Here is a 15,549-nt window from a genome sequence, read left to right as displayed (position 1 = left end):
GTAGCAAATAAGTCATAAGAATCTGAATATAACGTCACCTTTTATCATGAAAGTTGTGGTTCTGGGTTGTGACCATGTTGTAGAAATGATGAATTGTTCTTATGAAATACTTGAAATATGATGTGTGTTGCATGTGACTGTTTCAGAGCCTCCACTGAGTCCCACCTCTGGTCGGGTGGAAGGAGAGGTGAAACTCTCAATCTCCTACAGGAACAGCAATCTCTTCATCATGGTGATGCACATCAGAGACCTGGTAAATTATAAATATTTATAATTTAATAAACAACCTAAGCTGCTGGTTTGACAGATTATTATTCTGTTTACTAATCTATTGTCATACTTCTTATTTATCTGTCTGCTCCACATCAGGTTTCTGAAGACGGAACAGATCCCAACCCATACGTGAAAACCTACCTGCTTCCAGATCCACACAAGTCTTCCAAACGCAAGACAAAGATCTCAAGGAAAACCAGGAACCCTACTTTCAATGAGATGGTTAGGAAATGCAAAATAATGATTACCTACTTTACATTTCTGGACTCAAGAATCAAGGTTTTGCTCACTTTTCCCCTCCTCTCCCTCCACAGCTGGTGTACAGCGGCAACAGCAAGGAATCCCTGGGCCTGCGCGAGCTGCAACTGAGCGTGCTCAGCGCCGAGTCGCTGCGTGAGAACTACTTCCTGGGCGGCATCACGCTCAGACTCAAAGACTTTGACCTCAGCAAGGAGACGGTCAAGTGGTACAAACTTACGGCCGTCCCCTACTTCTAAACTCCCACCTGCCTTTCCCAAAACGGGGGACAGACCCCGCCTCTCCAAACAAAAGCTGCATTCACATCACATGGGGAAGGCAGTAGATGCGACCTTACTTGAAAATACTGGTCACCTCAGCTTTCAGTTCATGAAATACTACTTCAGAACTTGGGGGGGGTCTGGAAATTGACCCTATTCTTTTCTAACATCAACAAACAGGATGATTTGGAAGCAATAATGAGTGATTTTTTTTTTCATTTAAAATCAGGCAAACCAAATGGAACATTTCCTTCACACAAATCACGTTATGATTAGTATTAATTTTAGACAGGACACAGCTATTCTTGTTGATGAAACTATGTATTACTAAGTGTATATGTACTGATTCTCCAGAAAACTCCCCATCATGGCATCCTCACAGATTCAAACTAGGTTAAAAACTCTCCAGTCGTTGCTTTTAACCATCATCATGTTGCTCCAACGGTTATTCCCATATGACATGAATGCAGAATAAAAACTCCTCAAAGGACGACCGAACAGGCCGATTCAAACACCCTCAAAGGGAAGCCTGATCTCCACTCCTCACTATTTTTTCTCTTTCCCTTTTCAACTAATCAAGATTGTTTCTGTGACAAACAATCTCCACTTATTTTGTCTCTCTTTTCCTAAACTATAACGAAAAGCTGTAATGTTTTGTACATTTTGATATTAGAGGACCAAAACAGCTTACTTTCAGAAGAGTATATATAGATTGACACATTTATTTTTTAAGGAATAGAAAGGGGGCTCATTTTTACATTTTCCTTGTTTTCTATCTAGACAAATAGGAGGCATCACAGTTTCCTGCTTTACGGCAGACGCTTGTGGGTAGAGTAGTTCAACACACCAGATCCCAGGAAATCAACAGTGACCTTATGATTCCCCGAAATGTGCCAAAAGTACTGAGAGGGACAGCAAATCAAACCACTCTCCCGAGTAGGGAGCTGAACAGGGTGCCTTTGTTTGTGCTCACAATCTCTTTTTAATGCTCAACTTGGCCTTATTGCTAGATATATTTTATTAACAATGTGATGTCCTTATTAAAGAAACATCTATATTCTATAAAAGCTATATCAGTAGTTCTTCCTGCGCAGGTCTGGTGCCAGACCAGCACCATAAGGTGTTTTTGTATCAGTGGACTGCCACTAAATGCACACTACCAGGTCTTTCTCTCATGGTTTTACTTGACTATTTCAACACAGCACCCCTTAAGGGGAATTTGTATCATAAGCTTTGGAACACGCTCTTGTCAGTGCTCATGATGAAGAGATTATAGTTGCCCGATAATGCTGATCAAAAGTTAGTTCAGTTTTTCCTGCAAGTGGTTTAATACCACAATTCAGACTTTTTGAAATAGCATTGTAGGAACTGAGTTACTGCTGGAGTCTGGACATGAGGCTGTTTCAGCTCGGCCAGCAATACCACTCTCACTTCCAGTGCATACCAGTGGTGTAATGAAGCCGTGATGAGCTACTGGGTAAAAAGTTTTTCTATAACTGCCAGTGAAGTCCAACTCCCGACCGGTTTTATGACATGTAAGTGAGAAAACTTTCTGAATGTTGAGGGAATTTCAGGCAAACTGAACACAGATCAGCGCTGAAAAGGCAACTTTAACTTCAAACATCTTCAAAAAAAAAAAAGGGAACAAGATCCTGAGCAAGAGATTAGCTGCTTTCCTCTCCACTAGCTAACTATAAATCTAAAGTTGTTGTTAATGTTTAATAAAGAAATTAAGATGAATTTATCTGAAAAAATGTTTGTTTTTTTAATGATCTACAAGACAATTATGATCTAAGAGCTACACTCACAATATCACTATGAATATTAGTGACTTGATACACTCTTTTAGTGACTGTACAAAGAAAGCAAGCAGAGTTTGTATTAACATGGCCAGTTATTTATTCTTAATTGGTGACCTGTAACCCGAATGGATCAGTTTGTACTGTAATCCCTCTTTCCTAAAGCAAATTAAATGTTTTTGGAACAAATATGAAGTGACGTTGTCTTTGTTTCTATTTTATAAATGTGTTGGATGCAAGCAGACTATGAATTACAGACAAAGAGCACCAGCTGCCTTGCTTTGTGTTTTTTCAACTTTCTCCTTGCCCAGAAAGAGTTGAATTCAACCATCCAGGTGATTTAACTGCAGTCTAATTAGAAGCTCCACTCATGCAACTTTTGTGGGTTGAAGGTTGCTTTAATGGTATTTCTTGGAGATTTCCCATTTCACACTAAGGTCTTCAACCCAGTGATACTGCAGTGAAAACAACTAACATCTCCATCACTCAGTGTAAAGAATGATTAGCATACTGTTTCAGGGCGTATGTTTAAAAGACTAGAAGTTATAATTGCTTCTATCATGGCCTCAGGATACACATTTACATACTCCCTACACCCATCCATAACATTAATAATAATAATGATAAACTTTATACACATTTCATACAAGGGGTGTTGGTTGAAGAGCTTTACAGATGTAAATACAATACAATAAAACAGCAGAAATGAGACCATTTGAAAAGATATTCCTTTATTAGTCCCACAGTGGTGGGGGGGGTGGAAAATGTACTTTTTTCTTTTGGTGTGTGCGCTCCGTGCCGCCCCCGGTAAGATGCCGCCCTGGGCGACTGCTCATATGAAAATCCTCTACTGGAAGGAAAGTCCCAACAATGTGTGCAGACAGTGCAGGAATATGACAGCAGCAGGAAGACTCCTACCATATGAACACATGCTGTGCACTGTGCACATCATGAGCAATTTGGGGATCAGTGTCTTGTCCAAAGACATTTTGACGGGTGGACAAGAGGACTTTAGGATCACCAACACTGCACTACATGCTGAGCTACAGCCCCCATTAAAAGATGCTTTAGAGTTTGGAAATTTCTTATAAGATCAGACCCAGATACAAAAATACCTAAAGTATAATTTCCCTACAGAGCTAAACGCACCTTCCAGCAGTCTTTAGGCAGGGATACTCTTTGGCCCCAGTTTAATATGTTTGGTAGTAATCTCATTAAATGCAGATTTGTCTAGGGATATTAATGAATAAACACAGTATTACTGGGCTTTAAGGATATGTTTGACAAGCCTCTTCATATAGGACCGAGCCTGAAGACCAAATACAGGGCCTCTCCCATGCAATTTCTGATTTTACACCAGCAAAACAATACTGCAATATTGTAAAATGTTGCTGTCCCAAAAATCAAAAACTTGTTCATAATAGTAAACCTGGCCTCTTGGGCTCCCGGGATCATAAGGACTTGCAGTCTGATTTATCTTGGCCAGAGATCAAGTTCTTTCATTTTGCTACAGAGTACTTCCCCATGCAAAGCCGGTTTTAGTTTGCTCAAAATAAGTAGAGTAAAGTCAGTACAGTGTGCAGTGGTTCATTTTATTTGTTTTCTTTTGGTGTTGGTTTGTTACAAAGTTTAAACCAACTTCATAATACTCTGTCTCTTTTCAGTGACATTTAAGTAATAAATGGAGTGATATGAGAAAAAGAACCTACATTTAATTTGTATCAGAAAATCTGTTTGACTTTCTAATTCACTTAGATGCAATTGTGGAAGTATTACAATCTTTTACTCAAGTAAAAGTAGTAATATAGCAATGTAAAAATACTTAATTATAAGTAAAAGTCCAGCATGAAGAATCCTACTTAAGTAAAAGTACATAAGTACAAGCAGCAAAATGTTCTGTCATAACTGATAAAGCCTATCATTATATTACACATTGCAGTGGGTAAGCTTGTCACTGTAGCTGCTGGTGGTGGAGCTAGTTTGATCTTAATATTTATCTAGTGCAGTAGTTCCCAACATAGGGGTCGGGTCCCTCCAAAGGGTCACCAGATAAATGTTAGGAGTCGTGAGACGATTAATGGGAGAGGATAGATGAAAAACAAAGTTAAGTTTTTGGATGGTTATGTGAATGAAACTATGAGAGGGTTAGAGTTTTGGTGGACAAATGTATAGACATCTGAAATATAACAAAGAAGTCACAGGTCAAAGGGGTTGAGAACCACTGGTTTTATCTTTAACAATGTGTGTTGTATTTTAAAAGCTTTATATGCCATCCGTTGAGTCAAATTTTCATCTGAAAAGAAAGTAAACCTGCCAAAGTGCGGTGAGGTAAAAAAGTACAATATTTCCCTCTGAAATTAAGTGGAGTGGAAGTTTAGAAAATGGAAATACTCAAGTAAAGTACAAGTACCTCGAAATTATTGATACAGTACTTGAGTAAACATGCTTAGTTATTTCCCAACAATGCTTAGATGCCACCAAGTAAATCCCTACATGACAAAACAATTGTACATTTGGTTTACAGTATGTATTTTGTTGTTGTGTAATGTGACACTGACAAACCTGTTTACGTCTAGAACATCTTGAATGCGTCGGCAGCGTCAGTACAGCCCCGCCGTACGCCGTTTCGTCACTTCCGACGCAGGCGCAAAAATACTTTTCTCTGTCGCGTGTGCGGCCTCTCTTCCTCTACCGCCATCATGGGTCGCATGCACGCTCCCGGGTAAGCTCCGGATTTATCCTAAAAAGTTAAAATATCCCCGAGATAGGTCGGTTTAAACGGCATGATATTGAATGTGAACATGTTATGGACGGTGGAGGATCAGTTTGACCTCTTTAATTCAGCCCAAAAGTGTTAAAATGAGTTAAATAAATGAAACCTTCACATCGACATCCTCTGAGAGCCTGCTAGCTAGCATTAGCCCCACTAGCTGCTGCTAACCACGATTCTGCTGCTTGACTTCATGATCACAGTGATGCATCAGACACTCACAGCACAGATGCAATATTTAGTTTGTGTTGTTAATGACAGAGTTAAACTCATATTAAGAAAGGACTTGACGGTCATTTTTATAATATATAGCGGTGATGTTAATACGAAGCTAAGTTATCCGGCCCATCACTCGTCAATCCAAAGTGAAGGCTAAAATTTGTCGGAAATTGATTGAGAATAAACTTATTAATTTTAATGTTTCTCCCTTAACTTTCCGGTGTGTCTAATTTGTCGTATCCATTTATTTTCCTTACAGAAAGGGCTTGTCCCAGTCAGCTCTGCCTTACAGGCGCAGTGTTCCCACTGTGAGTATTCAGCCACAACACGTTGCTGCACAGCATTGTCACTTACCGATAATAAATATGAAGTATTGTCTGTATCTGTGTAGCAATCAGTAATTTAAACATATTTTACAGTGGCTGAAACTAACATCCGATGATGTTAAAGAGCAGATCTTCAAGCTGGCCAAAAAGGGCCTGACCCCCTCTCAGATTGGTAAGTTTGTGTGTCCATGTGAAATAAATGTTTGAAGTTATTAAATGTTTGCAGAGTAGGTAACAATACTTTTTAAAGTACTTGCATTGCTCAGAGTGTCAGTGATACAGGCATCTTAAACAGACTTATCAGAGCTGCAGCTAATTATTTCCATTATTGCTTTTAACGTGTGAGACATATTCTCAGCTAATTTATCTGTCCATGTAATAACAATAAATAAATTGTAATGGAAAAAAGACACGTAAAATACCTCAAAATGTTGTCTTTCGTTAACGGACAATAATCTAAAGATATTTAATATTATAGAGAACTAAATGGAGCAGCAAAAGTTCTCATTTGGAAAAAATAGAATTAGATAATTTGAACATTTTCTTAAAGACTCAAACCCAATTATTGATGATCAGAATAGTTTGAGATTAATTTTCTGTTGCTCAATCATTCCAGTTCTCCAATATATCAGATAATAAATTATACAACCAACAATGGACGGACAGTGGAAGTAGTGTAGCATGAGTTGGATACCTGGGGATTGTAAATCCAGCATGCTGGAATTTTTCCTGATGTGTTTGACCATGAATTTAAAAAATGTTTATACTTGTCCTGTGAAGAAGAGTGTTGAATTGAGGGTTATTCAGTTTGTTCGACCTGGATCTTTTAATCTTAGTAATTGTAAGATTGTTGCTAAAACCAGACCCTTGACTCTTTTCACATGTGCACATAGTGCTATTGGTTGAAATCTTGACCATGTTCATCCCCTATACAGATCAGCCATTAATGTGACACCAGTTACTGTATTGTTAACAACATTAAGCAGAATCAGATATAGCAGGGTTTGAACAGAGTAACAGTAATTGAATGTTTTTGAAATGTGACAATTGTCTGTAACCTGGGTTTTGAGAATCTTAGCATCCTTTCAGCTTTATTGTATCACAATGCACTGGTATTGTGTTTGGCACAGTATAAACAATGTTAGCTGTCTTAACCAAAGCACTGTTCAGCTGTGCAGTTCAGACATAACACGCTGTCTGGTCAGCAGTCTATTTACACCGGCGGACAAAACAGTGGCTCTCTTGCACGTAAAAAGAATTGTAGAATGACAAAATGATGGCAACATATTAGGAATACTGTTTATTTAATGCTCTCCAGTACACCCCCACCTCAGTAAAATACATTAAGTAGAGTAATAGAGTAGAATGCCTTTACTGTCATTACATGTTAATACAACGAAATGTTCTCTTTTAAAAAAAGGAAAACTACTCCATTCACTCTACTCATCCGTCCATTCACTCACATACACACACACTAAAAAAACCTTTCAGTTGAATGAGCAAGTGAATACAAAAATAGAATATAAAATAATATAAAGTGCTTTTGCAGCCAAAACTAAGCATTATAAAAGTAGAATTCATGGCAAAGCTGTTGTATTGGATCACATTAAATCACAAAGGTGTTCCTAATAAAGTGCTCACTGAGTTTAGGTTTCCATTGTACATAAATGTTAAGCATGTTATTCTAGTTTAACATCATTCACTATAAACCTCAGAGTGGTTTCCCTTTTGCTTTTGTAACGTGAAGAAATCTTGAAGTTCGTTTTAGATGGAGGAATGCTCCAAGTTGGATTGTGCCCAGTCTTGTTTGTCATAGATTGTAAACATGTTTATCACCTCCATCTAGGTGTGATCCTGAGGGATTCCCATGGTGTGGCCCAGGTTCGCTTTGTCACTGGCAACAAGATCTTGAGGATCCTCAAGTCCAAGGGCCTGGCCCCTGACCTGCCCGAGGATCTGTACCACCTCATCAAGAAGGCTGTGGCCGTCAGGAAGCATCTTGAGAGAAACAGAAAGGTATTTCGCAACATTGGTAAAATATTGTTACTCTCAGTTGCCAAATAGGACAGTTGAAAATTATTACAGTATTCTTGTAAGTAACTATACAACAAACATGATAATTTATTGCAAAAAGATGTTTTGCTCATCATGAATATAGATGAGTTAAGAGTTCATTTCACCTTGAGTACTGAAAACATACTTTTAAGTTTCAGCAGAAATCCCAAACTTTATTTTCTTAAAAGCAGCAGTTTGGCATTTGTTTCATGACACAAAACACATGGCAATGGTGAATGCACCTTCTGGTACCAAGAGTTTAGTGATTAAAAATGTGATCGACGATGCATGTTCCTCAACATTTTGGCACTCTTTTCAGGACAAGGATGCCAAGTTCCGCCTGATTCTCATCGAAAGCAGGATCCACAGGCTGGCCCGTTACTACAAGACCAAGAGAGTACTGGCCCCCAACTGGAAGTAGTACGTATTGATCCTGCAAAGTTTTCTTGTTTCATTAAAATGGTCAACCAGCTTTGTCTATCAGTCAAACGCTGGTCTGTTTTGCATCTTTAAAAACTTGCTTGCTTGTAAATTGTAGTTTTTTTCCCACTCCTGTTGAAAATGTGGATGAATTTAAAATAGTCCTTAGTGTCATAGGATTATAACTAACCATTTCACATGGGTTAAATGCGTCGAAAATCTGCACAAATCATTGTCCTGCTCTTCCTCTTTTTTGAGTAGTGATATTTCTGTTGTGCTAGAAAAAGGTTGGAGGTAAATTAGCAGAGTGGCTATTTGGTGCCACATCTGCCAGTCCCCTTCATACATTATAAATAAGTGACAGTTTATATTATGATCAGGTGTTTCTAGAGCTTAAATTAAATTGTTATATTTGATTTTGAACCAAATATAAGGCGTGACAACAGTCACAGCCGCCCATAAATGGCTGTGACCACAGTCCTATCCGCCCTTAAATGGTGAATGAACTGTTCTTTTCGTCTGTTTTGATTTTTTTTTTAAAGTACATTTTAAGGATGTTTCCTCCTAATGGTGTTTCTTCTTTTCTGTTTACAGCGAGTCCTCTACAGCATCTGCTCTGGTGGCATAAACTCTACACTTTTTGGATAAATAAAACCGTTTAAATTGGAAATTGTTCTGTTGTCTTTTATTACAAAGTGTCTTATAATATCTTGTGTTTAAAATTAACTTAAACTTAAGATATATATATATATATGTATATGTAGTCACAGTGCAGACATTTTCTATATAAGGTCCTTCATTCCAACTGCAGTCAGACTGTACAATGCTGCACTATAGTTGCACTAGGTTTCTTTTATTTAGTTTTTAATTTTAGTGTTATATACTTTTGTTTTTTTTTCTATATCACTTTTTTTTTTTTAGCTGCTGTAGCAATGAATTTTCCCCACTGTGGGATCAATAAATATCTTTTCTTAAACATAGCCAAGGAGGTGGTGGGTCATTGTGGTCAAGTGAAATAGAAATTTCAATTTCATTTTTGCTTTTCTCCTGCTTGGATTTTTTTGTTTTTTTTTTGGAATTTTGAGGTTTTTATCACTTTAATTTTCGGTTTTTAACCATTCATTTCACTGCTAGTCTATTAAAAGGATTTTCCCAGTAGGCGTCGAATTTACGGGCACTTTCTATGCGTCACACGCTACGTAACGTAACTAGGTGGTGTGTGACGTAAGGGGACGGGGCGGTTTTGTGAGTGACAGACATTCTGTCCAATCAGGGCGCTGTCTGACGTTGAGCCTCTATATAAAGGATTCCTGTTGCAACAGCCCAGACATTCACTCCTTACAACAGACAACAGAACGATAAAGAACATGGAGACAACAATGCATGAGCACATTTGACGGAAGGAGATCCCAAAAAAAATGGCCCATATTTGCCTGAAAATGAAGCGACAGCTCAACGACAACGCTCACCTGTCACTGACAAATACGCGAAATCGTTTGGTTTTCGACGAGGAATATCAGAATACGTGATTTTGTCTTTTGTTCCCAAGAAGAAGGAGAAAGAAAGAAAGAGAGAGAAAATGGCCACGATGGTTGGTTCCGAGAAGAGTAGTAAGCGGACGGAGATGGAGAAGTTCGGCAGCGGGGGAATGGCGCTTCTGCCTTGGACCAAACAGATACTCACCGTGTTGTGGGAACAGCTTCGACTGCTGGTTCAGGTCATTTACTACACCTTCATTTCAGGTAATTACATTTGTACATATTTCTTACTCACCATCATGGTGCGTTTACGGTACATTATGGGAGCCCAAAAAAGGAAATAATTAAAATCCTAAAAAACATAAAGACTTTTTTTTAAAAACAATTTCAGACTACATATTAGTGTTGCTAACTATTCTATTATCTTCATATGTAGACTATAATGAACTAAAGTAAACCAAGTGACAGCTGATGTATTAATATTAGTTTAGTAGTAATAGTATACTATTAAAGTATACTATAATGGCTTTTTATTAAACTTCAACTCTTTTTTTGTTTTATTTTTACTTTTCTTTTGTCTTTTGAATCTATATATTAAACTAGTTTTTAACATTAGCTGTTAATAAATTCTCTTATTCTACTTATTTATTATTTTAATTAAAATGTTTGTAACACTCATATCTTTTTTATTCCTTTTCTGTATGATGTCATATGTGTCTTATTATCAGCTTGTAAAGCACTTTGAACTATATATATAACGGTATAAAAGGTGATATATAAATAAACTTTGATTGATTGATAATGTTTTTTAATAGGGTGTTATTATTAGAATCATTTCCCCACATCACCCAACCCTATTAGTAGTATTGATAGTTGTTAGAAGAAGTTTACCTCTTATAATATTCTCAGAAACACTAGATATATAAAATTGATATAACAAACTTAAGAAACAACATACTTTTCTTTTTGAGGGTTTGTCTTATCCTCACTTTGCACTAAAGGAGATCATAATAACTAATCTCACATTCTCAGGTGTATTTTATGCCTCTTTTAACACTTTCTTCCTCTTTTCTCTCACAGTTTTCCAGATGTTCAGGTTTGAGGTTCACGTGAGAATCACAGACGAGACAGTTCAGCACATCCAACACATGACGACAGCAGCGAACCCATCCGAATCCTTCCTGTTCTCCTCGTTGTTTGACAGCGACAACACGGTCATGGTTGGCGGCTCGAATCCCCTTTCTAACTTCTGCGCTGACGTCGGCGACCCCTTCAACGGGAAATCCACCGCTGAGGCCCTTCTGTCCAGTTTTCGCGCTGACGACCTCTGCTGTGGACTGGTGGACGACTTTGTAACGAGAACCTCCGGCAAAGACGACGGCAGCATCTTTCTGGGACACCAATCCGGCTGGAACGTGGGCTTCCCCGGCGACTGGAACATCTTCGTGTCTAGCAGCAGCGACTGCTCCAGCTCGAACGACGCCTGTCACAAGAGCGGCGAGAAGGTGTCCAAACAGGATACGTCGAAGGAGAAAGTTTTCAAGCAGGACACTTCAGAAGAGGAACGAAGCTCTCACTGGAGTAGCGAGGAAGACCAGAACCTGGTGGAGTTCGACAGCGAGGAAAGTAAGGCGCTTTGGGAGTCCCTGTCCAAATCTAGTGACCCTTATAACCCTTTCTTTTTCTCTGCCTGCATTTCAACAAACACAAGCATGGGGAAAAGTAACGGCGAAGCAAGGGACAGCACTGATACTGACATTATGGCGGTGAGCAAGGCCAGCGAGGAGATGTTGGGGCCTCTAGGCCTCAACATCTGGGTCAGTCGCTCTGACAGCGAGAGCAGCTGGAGCAGCTGGGCCAGTTCGGATTGTTCGAGCCCCGACATCGACAAAGAGGAGAGTGAGAGGCTTCTGGACTTCTTCACTTGTTCTAATGACCCCTACAACCCCATGTGTTTCACCGCATCCACAGTCAGTAGCAAATCTCCTCAAAACACCACTAAACAGCAGGCCTCACTTCCTGCACCCCTCTCCAAATCTGACACTGATACCGAGGAGAAGGAGAGCAGCTTCCCTCCTTTCTCATCTGAGGATGACGACGAGGAGCAGCTGTGGCGGTCGCTCTGCCAGAAAGACGACCCGTACCACCCTCTCAACTTTCAGGCCCGTCTCCACAGCTCTGCAACAACAACCACAACAACCAAACTCCTGTCTGAAGAAGAGGGTCCAGACACCCCCAGTGTCTGCCCAACAAAGGAGAAGAAATGTGAAAAAGAGGCAACAACACCCCAAAGATCCAGAGCCACTAAACCCACTCTGCCAGAGAGGCGGTTGAAGCATCACTCCCACCCAAACAAAATAGTGGTACCCTGGAAACGACCCGTCCAAACATCTGGGTCAGCTCCAGAGGAGAAGAAGGAGAGCAAGGACAGCACCACCCAGAAAAAGGTCAATATCTTGTTTTAATTTCATAGCTGAACTATCAGACTGTATCTATCAATCAATCAGAGTCAGAACAAACAAACAAAAACAAACAACAACAACAAAAATAATTAAAAATAAGAACTCAGGAAACGCTATCATAACTCTCAAGAACCTGCAATGAGGAAACACCAGAGGTAGGATTAAATAAAAATAACATAAATAGTTAATAAAAGATTAATAGAATATTAAAATAAATAATAAAATAAAGTCACTATAGAATAAAGTGATGTTAGGAGTAAAAGAGTAAAAAATGAATGAAGTAAAACAGACATAAAAGGGTTATGAAGAAGAAAATAATAAAAAATAATAGATTTAACAGAAGTTTTAAGAGTAGTATTAAACAGGCTAAAATAGAAAATAAAAGGCAGATTATTAAAAGGGTAGGTTTTAAGTCTGCCTTTAAAAATATCAACACTTTAAACATACTCAAAACCAGATTAGTGTAAACACTTGAGAGGAGTTTAAAATTAAAATAATCCTCTCTATGAATACTCCAGAGCATTTAAATGGACTTTTTACACACTGAGAAACAGGTTTAAAAAACTTCACTCCTCCTTTTTATTCTGCTGTGGATCAAAATCTTCAACAGAAATCACATTTTCCAGATGCCTTTTAAAACCTGACCTAATTTCTTTAAAATGCCAGTTTCCCCCCAGAACTAATACATTCAGCCAAAAGACAGACGGACAGACAGTATTATTTAAAAAAATCTTCCATCCAATAGGAGAGCATGTGATTCCCTTTATGTGGAGTTTAAACAATCATATCACAAGGGAGCGTCATGTGTTGACTGTGTCAACCTCGTCCTGTGTGATAAACAGTTTATTCCTGCCTCGCTCGGCACGTACTACACACACACTGCTCACTGCTTTTGGCTCAGATGTTGTTTGTTGTCGCTTAGCAACAGCCACCGGTCGTCATGACTAAGCCAAGTCATGTGATATCAGTGAAAAAGCAAGAGAAGAGGAGGAGGAAGAGGGGGGTGGTGATGATTTCTCAGCAGCTGAAAGTTGCAGCAGTGTTGCAAAGTCCCTTTTTTAACAGGCTGACAGGTGGCTGATAGATCAGAGGTAATAAATAAAACCTGAGGCAGAATAAGTTTCATTCTGATGACACAACTTTCTATATTAGAGAGTCGGAAAGTACAAAGGTCTGTCTGATCTGACAATTTTTATGTCCCTTATTTATATAGCACCTTTCATGCTGACGAGTGTTCAAAGGGCTTTACAGTTAGTTGATTGACAAGCTGATAATAAGACAGAACAAGTGATAAAATTAAAAATAATAATTTAAAAAAAGGAATAAAAACAAAGAACAATTTAAAGTCAAAGCTGGAGACCAATGCACTTAAGAGAAAATAAAAAATGCTTAAAAATGTAATTAAAAAAGCAAAAATAAATAATTAAATAGATACAAAATAATTAAATAAGTAAAATAAGAGAGAATAAGAGAAAAGGTTTTTTAAAGTTAAAATAGATTATAAAAAGACAAAAGAAAATTAAAATAGAAGATGGAGTTTAATAAAAGCTGGACTAAAGCTGGATTAAGTTAAGAAAGAGACTATAAGACAAAATAACCATCAGTATCATCTGGACAAAGTGTATTCATTTTATTCATTAATTTATTTTCAGGTGCGATTTTCTCCTCTTGTCCAAGTCCACGTCATGCGCACCTGGCCGTTCGCTCGCCAGGCATCACGGAAAGGACCGTGGGAGGAAATGGTACGAGACCGCGACCGCTTCCGGAGGCGGATCCAGGAAACGGAGCAGGACATCGGACACTGCTTCGGCCCGGCTCACAGAGAGAAGATCCGGGCGTACCTGGACGCACGGTGCCTTGAAAAATAAATCGAAGCCCTGAACACTGAATGTTTGATTTCCTTTTTGGATGAGGACTCGTGATTGGTTGCAATGCAACAGTGATTTATTTTGATTTTAGGCCAATTAGTAATTTGATGTTAGGCCAACTTTAATGTTCGGTGTCAAGTTGAACAACCTTGTACCTCAGAAGGTTTTATACATTTGTGAGACTGTTGCACTGACTGACACTTTCTTATATTAACCTCAACATTAATGTGTGGAATGTTGTTTTTGTATGCCTTATATAATGACCTAGTAATGTAAACTTATTTATGCCCTATGGAGCTTGTCCTTTATTTTTTACCGGTGGTTTTAAATGTGTTTTTATGTGTCTGAGCAAATCGCAGTTGTGCATCTAGAAGTTAACAGTAGATCATGATGATATCATCAGAAAGCAGAGCTTTAAGGTACAAAGTGTTTATAAAGTTTTATTTAAGCATGACTGATACATGCTAAGTCCTGGTGCAGTTCTTGTCTTACTGTTCAATTATTTTGATTATTTTTGGCTTGTATTTTCTTATATTATTGCACATAATTGAAGCCTTTTAAGCACTGATGGATGTCTTTATTATTGTTATTATATTTGACTGGAATGATTCAAACACTTTGTCCTATGTGACTCACTCCGCTTCTCATGGTAACATCATGTAGCTCGAAATATGTCAGAAAATTGTAGCACATTTGTCATTTGGTGCTGTGTTGGATAAATAAAATTTGTTACATTATATATCAAAGTTTTGTGTTTTGCAGTTACACGTCACAAACCACACACACACACACACACACACACACACACACACACACACACACACACACAACACACACAGGAGCTGTACCTTTAAAATGAGATGTTCTACTTAACTAAATGCAACTGAAACACAGACAAAGCTGCTCTGACCAAAATCACTTCCTGTTTTCAACTCATGCTCACATATGTAAATTATTTTAAGTAACTTGGCCATCTGCTGTTTGGCATAAACATTGAGATGGCACACAATGTCCCAGAAATATGTGAACAACACTCACACAGTACAGCAGAAAACATCCAGCGTGACACGTGGAAAGCAGAAAATCATTATCAGCTGTTGCAGCTTTTTTAAGGCCAAGATCTTTGGTGTTATCTTCACAAAATGCTTAGAATAGGGTAAACAGATACGGGAGATAAATCAATTAAAGGCTGATTTCGTTATTTAAAGCTCAGTTTTGTGTCTCAGATGCTGATAAAACACAGTCACACCAGCAGTCTGTTACAATGATAGAAACATGATGGGACAATGTTAACGACCTTTTTAAACCAAAATGAGCAGATTTGAAGAAGCTCAATAAAAGCAGCATCACCCTGAACTCTG

At 38.4% G+C, this 15,549-nt stretch overlaps 3 protein-coding genes and 1 non-coding gene across 4 annotated transcripts in view; all 4 read left to right on the top strand.

The window, feature by feature from the left end:
* pik3c2a (phosphatidylinositol-4-phosphate 3-kinase, catalytic subunit type 2 alpha) overlaps nucleotides 1–2,772 on the top strand; it is a 51,234-nt gene extending 48,462 nt beyond the window's left edge. Inside the window, exons 31-33 of the mRNA XM_062420547.1 lie at nucleotides 147–253; nucleotides 370–495; nucleotides 588–2,772. Coding sequence (XP_062276531.1) covers nucleotides 147–253; nucleotides 370–495; nucleotides 588–770 — 416 coding nt within the window. The 3' untranslated portion in view covers nucleotides 771–2,772. The remainder of the gene's footprint in view (nucleotides 1–146; nucleotides 254–369; nucleotides 496–587) is intronic.
* Nucleotides 2,773–5,265: 2,493 nt separating this feature from the next.
* Nucleotides 5,266–9,050, top strand: rps13 (ribosomal protein S13). Its single transcript, XM_062420379.1, has 6 exons — nucleotides 5,266–5,312; nucleotides 5,839–5,887; nucleotides 5,999–6,077; nucleotides 7,752–7,921; nucleotides 8,280–8,380; nucleotides 8,975–9,050. The coding sequence occupies exons 1-6, from the start codon at nucleotides 5,290–5,292 to the stop codon at nucleotides 9,006–9,008; spliced, it is 456 nt and encodes a 151-aa protein (XP_062276363.1). The 5' UTR covers nucleotides 5,266–5,289; the 3' UTR covers nucleotides 9,009–9,050.
* LOC133982605 (small nucleolar RNA SNORA19) lies at nucleotides 8,601–8,730 on the top strand. The gene has a single exon (XR_009925350.1). It is a non-coding gene; the product is annotated as a small nucleolar RNA SNORA19 (small nucleolar RNA).
* Nucleotides 9,051–9,742: 692 nt separating the features above from the next.
* Nucleotides 9,743–14,919, top strand: ppp1r15b (protein phosphatase 1, regulatory subunit 15B). Its single transcript, XM_062420940.1, has 3 exons — nucleotides 9,743–10,122; nucleotides 10,939–12,305; nucleotides 13,973–14,919. The coding sequence occupies exons 1-3, from the start codon at nucleotides 9,960–9,962 to the stop codon at nucleotides 14,186–14,188; spliced, it is 1,746 nt and encodes a 581-aa protein (XP_062276924.1). The 5' UTR covers nucleotides 9,743–9,959; the 3' UTR covers nucleotides 14,189–14,919.
* Nucleotides 14,920–15,549: the final 630 nt, after the last annotated feature.

Source organism: Scomber scombrus, chromosome 6 (genome assembly GCF_963691925.1).
Source record: "Scomber scombrus chromosome 6, fScoSco1.1, whole genome shotgun sequence".
Taxonomy (NCBI): Eukaryota; Metazoa; Chordata; class Actinopteri; order Scombriformes; family Scombridae; genus Scomber; species Scomber scombrus.
Note: the sequence above shows the minus strand (reverse complement) of the source record. Positions and strands in the feature narration are given on the sequence as shown.